The sequence below is a fragment of the Dendropsophus ebraccatus genome, chromosome 3, assembly GCF_027789765.1.
Source record: "Dendropsophus ebraccatus isolate aDenEbr1 chromosome 3, aDenEbr1.pat, whole genome shotgun sequence".
NCBI lineage: Eukaryota > Metazoa > Chordata > Amphibia > Anura > Hylidae > Dendropsophus > Dendropsophus ebraccatus.
In genome coordinates, this window is record NC_091456.1 from 128,904,964 (window position 1) to 128,910,963 (window position 6,000).

A 6,000-nucleotide genomic window follows, 5' to 3' on the forward strand; every position below is an offset into this window, starting at 1 on the left:
TCTGTCACAGTACTGTATTCCAAATTTTCTGTTTTCTGTATTTTCTGTATTATATGTCTGAACTTCTGGCATGTGTAATTCAACTTCAGTAACACTGCTAGACCTATCAAACTAAGCCTATTCATACATATTCAAACTATGAATATAGGCAGAAACGTAATCTACTGCCTTTATGCTTCCCACTGACTCACTACAATCCAAGTACTCAGTATCTCCACAGGGAAGTCATAGAGCTGCCCACAGAAATAAGAAAGGATTAAGAAATATTTCAGGAAATGGTTTAAAAACAGAATAAAATATACATAATTGGATGAATCATGTTAAGTTCAAAGCACAATCAGATGGTCAGAAGGTCTTCCTTCACTTCTAGCTAACTACACGCAGAGATTCTTTTTATTTGTTTGCTATTGAATGTTTTGCAGTACATTTTACAACTATAGTTTTCACTATATTACAGTAGATGACATGCTGGGGATGTTCGTAAACATTTATTTTGTCTATTTATTAACCCCATAGGCAAAGGTGTAGCTAGCTTCTCCTGCACCCGGGGCAAAGACTTAGTTTGGCGCCCCCCCCCCCCTCCCCCAAACAAAAAAAAAACTACCTTACATGGCACCCCCATACATACTGTACACTCCATGGTGTTGACAGCTGTAACTGCACGCTGGACTGAAGGCCACTATTTAACACTAGCACAGATGTAATTTTATTAATATGATGCATATACAATAATCTTTTTTTCTTAACATGATTTGACCAAAAACTAGCAATTTTTTCTTGTGCCGACTGCACTGACAGTGTCCCAAGCACTGTTTTAGGCTATGTTCACACAATGTCTATTTTCTGGCCTTTTTGCGCCTGACTTTTTGCTTCAATGACTGTTGTCCAAAAAGTCAGACAAAATACTGTATGTCAAAGAAAAGTCATTGTGTGAATACAGCCACATAGTGGATCCAAGCCCCACTCTAGGGCTATCTTTACACATTGTATTTTGGTTAGTATTTGTAGCCAAAACCAGGAGTGGAACTGAGAGGACAAAATTATACTGGTAAGATCTTCAGTTTCTGTTTTCAACCTATTCCTGGTTTTGGTTGAAAAAATACTGACCAAAAGACCGACGGAAATACTCACATACATGGCCTAGATCCTTTAGGCTGCATTTACACATACTGTGTTCGCTCTGTGAATCGTGCAAGTCCTGGACTGTTTCTCCGCGTGGCACGATGAAACAATATCATGCCGGAAGCGGTGAAACAGTCTGAATCTCTGCGGCTCTGTAAAGACACAACCGCATGGCTCTAAACTCCCTGGCTTGTTTATTGCAGCTGCTTGCATACATTGGATACACTACACACTGTAAAGAATGTAAATACTGAAGGGAGAGGGGCAATCTGTGGCTCTTTGGGTTGCAGAACTACAGCTTCCATCATGTCATGCTGACAGTTCATGATGGTGGGTAAAATTTTGCAACAGGGGTTTTAGCAAGCAGAAGTACAACCCCCATCATGTCATATAGCTGGAGGAGCTATAACCCCCATGTTGTGCTGACTGTTCTAGATGGGAGTTGTAATTTTTGCAACTGGGGGGGGGGACAGGTTGAATACATTAGAGGGGGGACTGGTATAACTCATTTGGGCAACACAGAAGTGTTTATAGATACTAGAAGAGGTATGTTTAAGTGATTAAACTGATAAAGGCTGATGCCATTGCATAAAGTGTACCTTCCCTACGCTCTTCCTTCTCTAGCTGCCCAGGCCTCCTTATCAGTGACATATATTTTGTGTGGTAAAAACGTCAGTAGAGTTAAACCTGACACTGCCCTCCTTCAGAGTTTACTGCTCCATTATAAGCAGGAGGGCATTGTAAGGGTTAAATCTACTGACTTTTTTTACTACACTAAATATATGTCACTGATAAGGAGCCCTGGGCAGCTAGAGACCAGCTAACTCACCCTCATCCCAGACTCTACATTGACCACAAGTGAACTACAGAGACTGAGCCCTCCGTTCTCCCTAAGCAGTGAGATTACTTTTGCGAGCTCTGTGCAGGCCGGGTCCTCTGTGCTGCGGTCCTTTTTCGAACCGTGGCCAAATTTCCACATACGGCGCCAGTCTATTCCTGGAGCCGCTTCATAGAGGGGCGGAGGTTTCCTCCCACTGGGGGAGGGCCAGCCCACCTCCAGTGCTTCACTCCCGGCTGGTGCCCATGAATAGACTGGCATCCCCACACCGGCATTAGTCTATCCTTATAACTCAGAAATCAGAAAAGCGATGTACCGGTGGTACATTCACTTTAAATAAGTTCAGATGGGAAGACAGAACACAAGAGCAATAGGACACAATCTGAGGTTAGTTTGGGGAAAAGATAAGAAGTACAGATGGGCAAATTTACAGTTAGTTCAGGTTTGCACAAAACCGAATGTTCGGCATTTGAATCCTGAATGGATTAAAGTAGCGTTATATTGAATTTATTATATAGATGTAGTCTTTGCATGTTTTTAGTTTCTTTAGGGAAACAAAATGTTGTTCTCTAAAGTGCGAAAAACAGATAGGATGATTGCACGTTTCCAAAGAGAGCTATTGCCATGTTGGGAATATAATTAAGCAGATGTGTACGAAATGAGGTTTCTTTGCTCTTTTAAAGCTTATATAATTTTTTTTCCTGCTCTGTGATATCTTTAAAGAACAGATCATTTAAGGTTAATCCATGGTCTAATGGTATTATAGTGTTAGTGAAATTTGGATTCTCTTCGAAGCAAGTTCAGCAGGGATTAAGATTAAATATTACATTACACTGCTTTTAATTTACTAAAGGGAGAACAAAAATTAGCATAGAAACAAAAATGTATCAGCTCTTTGTTGACATTGTGCATAATAAAGCAATTTTGGAATGAAAGCCTGTGGTAAATGAGATTACTGTAGAGAAGTATGTCACCATCCTAGAGCTATAGTAGTAGTTATGGCAATAGTCAGCTTTTGTCTTTTTCAGAAACCGTTTCCGTTTTCTACCAATAAAAAAAATAGGCCATGTGAGCTAGTATATAGAAAGGATAAAAATGTTAGTCCCCAATTGTTAATAACTGGTAATGGCTAATTGAAAAACTGATGACAAATAGTAAGCTTTCAGGCGTTTTAGGTTTCTTTGTGAGTCATGGCATAACATAGCCATGCCTGATGAAGAGACCTTGGTAGTTTAGAAAGCTTTTTCAGTTTTTTAATTGGCCATTAAACAGTATGATGAACTGATAACTTTGACTTGTTACATTTTCATCCAATATTTTAACCTTTTGAGGACCAAGCTCAAAATGACCCAGTGGATCGGGCCAATTTTCATTTTTTCCTCCTCCCCTTCTAAGAGCCCCAAAAATACTATTTATAAAAATATAAATTGGTGAAATTGGGAAAAAGAATGAAATATTATAACTTTCTTTTTTTGGGGGGAGGGGGGGTCCTGTATTTATGTAATGCGTTATACGGTAACATTATACTGTCAGTCCAAACACAACCATATGCAGGTTTACACGGATTTGCTATTTTTTTTTTTATTAAATCTTTTTTTTTTTTTTTTACAATTATTAATAAAATGGCCGTGTTTTGACTTAACGGTTTTAGTTTTTCACCTATGGGGTTGTTTGGGGTTATCATTTTTTGCGCCATGATCTCTAGTTTTCTTTTATAACCATATTTATGTACATCTGACGGTTTGATCCCTTTTTATTAATTTTTTTGTATATATAATGTAACAAAAAATCTGTAATCCTGGCGTTTTTTCCCCTCTTTTCATTTACGCCGTGCGGGATGGCCATTGATTTTAATATATCGGACAATTATGCACACTACGGTATATAAGATGTTTATTTCTATTTATATATTTTATTGATACTATGGGATGAGGGGGTGATTTTAATCTTTATTGGGGGAGGGGCTTTGGGGTATTTTGTAAAACTTTTTAACTTTTTTTTTTATACACACATTTTAAGTCCCCTTGGGGGACTTTTACATGCAATCAATAGATTTCATACACTGATCAGCTTTGATCAGTGTAATAGGCGCTCTGCTGATTGAGCCTGCCTGCGGCAGACGCAATGAGCAGAGCGCCGTTCGGACCGCATGGAGAAAGGTAAGAGACCTCTGGCGGTCCGACACAGTGATCGGAACCACCGCAGTGTAACTCGATCGGTAAGTGACAGGAGCTGCTCCTGTCACTTACACTGGCGTTTAAGGGGTTAGTGACAGGCTGCAGCGTGATCGGTGCAGCCTGTTAACGGTGAGGGCCCGGCTACTGATTGCAGCCGCCCCCCACCTGCTATGAAGTGCGCTCCTGTACACCTAGAGTCGTCTGGTGACAGGCGGCCAGGGCGTACAGGTACGTCCTAGGTCGTCTAGGGTTTAAAGACTTATTCTTATAAAAGTTTAAAAACAGAGTTCCTGAGACAGGCATACAGGTGACTGTATTCAATGTGGGACAAATACAATGAAAGGAAACTTAGGAAAGATCAAAATTATATCCTGTGCTAAATGTTTAAATTCTTGCAGGTGCAGTTAAAAACCACAATTTCAAGCCAATATGTCATTCGAACACAGCCAACTAACACGTGTCTTTCTACCCTGGAATGTGCTGCAATTGCACTTTCTATAATGGAGAAGAATCCAGAAATTCAGCAGGTAGGCATACTATCTAAACGCTGTGTATTCCAGTTATGTTGATCTTCTAAATTCTCTTCTGCATTTAATATTGTATATAACTTTAGAGGGTGAAATGCCTTTGTTCCAGTGCCTTGTCCTCATACATGGGTTGCTGATAGAGAAATCCCTGGGAGGCACAGATGTTGGACCCCCTGTGATCCCTATCTTATCAAAGAAGCTTTCCCGAGCCTGTGGATTGCTGCAAGCTGAAATCCCTCCTCACTCTCCTTCCCTTCCCTATCCCTGCTTGATTGACAGTCAACAGGAATGTGAGCCCTAAGTAGGATCAGGGATGGGAGCTGGTAGTGTTCCAGTCTGCAGTAATTCAGGGGCTTGGGAAAGCCTCTTTGACACTTTGCACAGGAGAATAAAAGCATGTTTCTATGTTCTAGGAGGGATTGTAGCATGGCACATGGATTAAATGAGTGAAAAAGAGGTCTGGATAGAATTTTTAAATCTCGCCTATATCCCTTAATGGTTTAGCACCAAATCTGTCCATCTCTTAAAATAAGCACCAGACTTTTTTTTCTATTTATAATATGGGAGCCGATTTGATAAACACTTTTAAGTTTTATCAGCTAAAAATCTAACTCTTCTATTCATAAAAATACTTTATGGACTGTGTGTAGACAGTATGTAAATTTTATGGTTTACCATGGCTGTGATTTTCATATTGATTTATATCTTTCTCCTCTAATTTTTTTGGCAGACCATCCTCCGCCCTCTGCAGGCACTCTGCACTTTCCAGCTACAACATGGTGCTCAGATTCATCACAGCAAGGAACATCTGCTAAAAAATGGCCAGTATAAGAAACCTATGCCAAAGAATAAACGCAAGCTCAAGAAGATGGAGCTACTAGTTAACAATGTTAAAATTTAATCACTTTCTATTTCGCAGCATAAAATATGACCAGCTAAATTTCCTCTGGTTTTCAAGCTCATCAGAGATTACCTTTAGTGGTCACCTGGGACTGGTTCTAATGCTGTGAACTTATGAATTCCTGGCAATTTTTTGATGGAATTGTTTTATTGTATATCAAGGAAAAAAAAAATTACATTTTTAAAATAAAATTTAGTTACCTTAGTTATGTCGCAGTTCAGTAGAAATGTTAAAAGCTGTATTTCCATCTGAGCTTGTTATTCCCTATCCATCCCTATAGACCACTGCTTAATTCCTGAGGGTTGTAGGATCAGGGGGGGTATCAGCAGTGGACCTCCAGTGGTCAGCTACTTGTCTTCCATCCTCTGTATAATTGGTGGCTATCTTGGGACAACCCCTTTTAAAGTAGTACTGTCATTTTAAGTAACTTTCAAC

At 39.7% G+C, this 6,000-nt stretch overlaps 1 protein-coding gene across 6 annotated transcripts in view; it reads left to right on the forward strand.

Annotated features, from left to right (window-relative positions):
• Positions 1–5,724, forward strand: part of DTWD2 (DTW domain containing 2) — a 176,870-nt gene extending 171,146 nt beyond the window's left edge. For all 6 annotated transcript variants that reach the window (XM_069964574.1, XM_069964569.1, XM_069964573.1 and 3 more), the window contains 2 exons: positions 4,536–4,664; positions 5,395–5,724. In XM_069964574.1, coding sequence (XP_069820675.1) covers positions 4,536–4,664; positions 5,395–5,565 — 300 coding nt within the window. In that variant the 3' untranslated portion in view covers positions 5,566–5,724. The remainder of the gene's footprint in view (positions 1–4,535; positions 4,665–5,394) is intronic.
• The last annotated feature ends 276 nt before the right edge of the window (positions 5,725–6,000 follow it).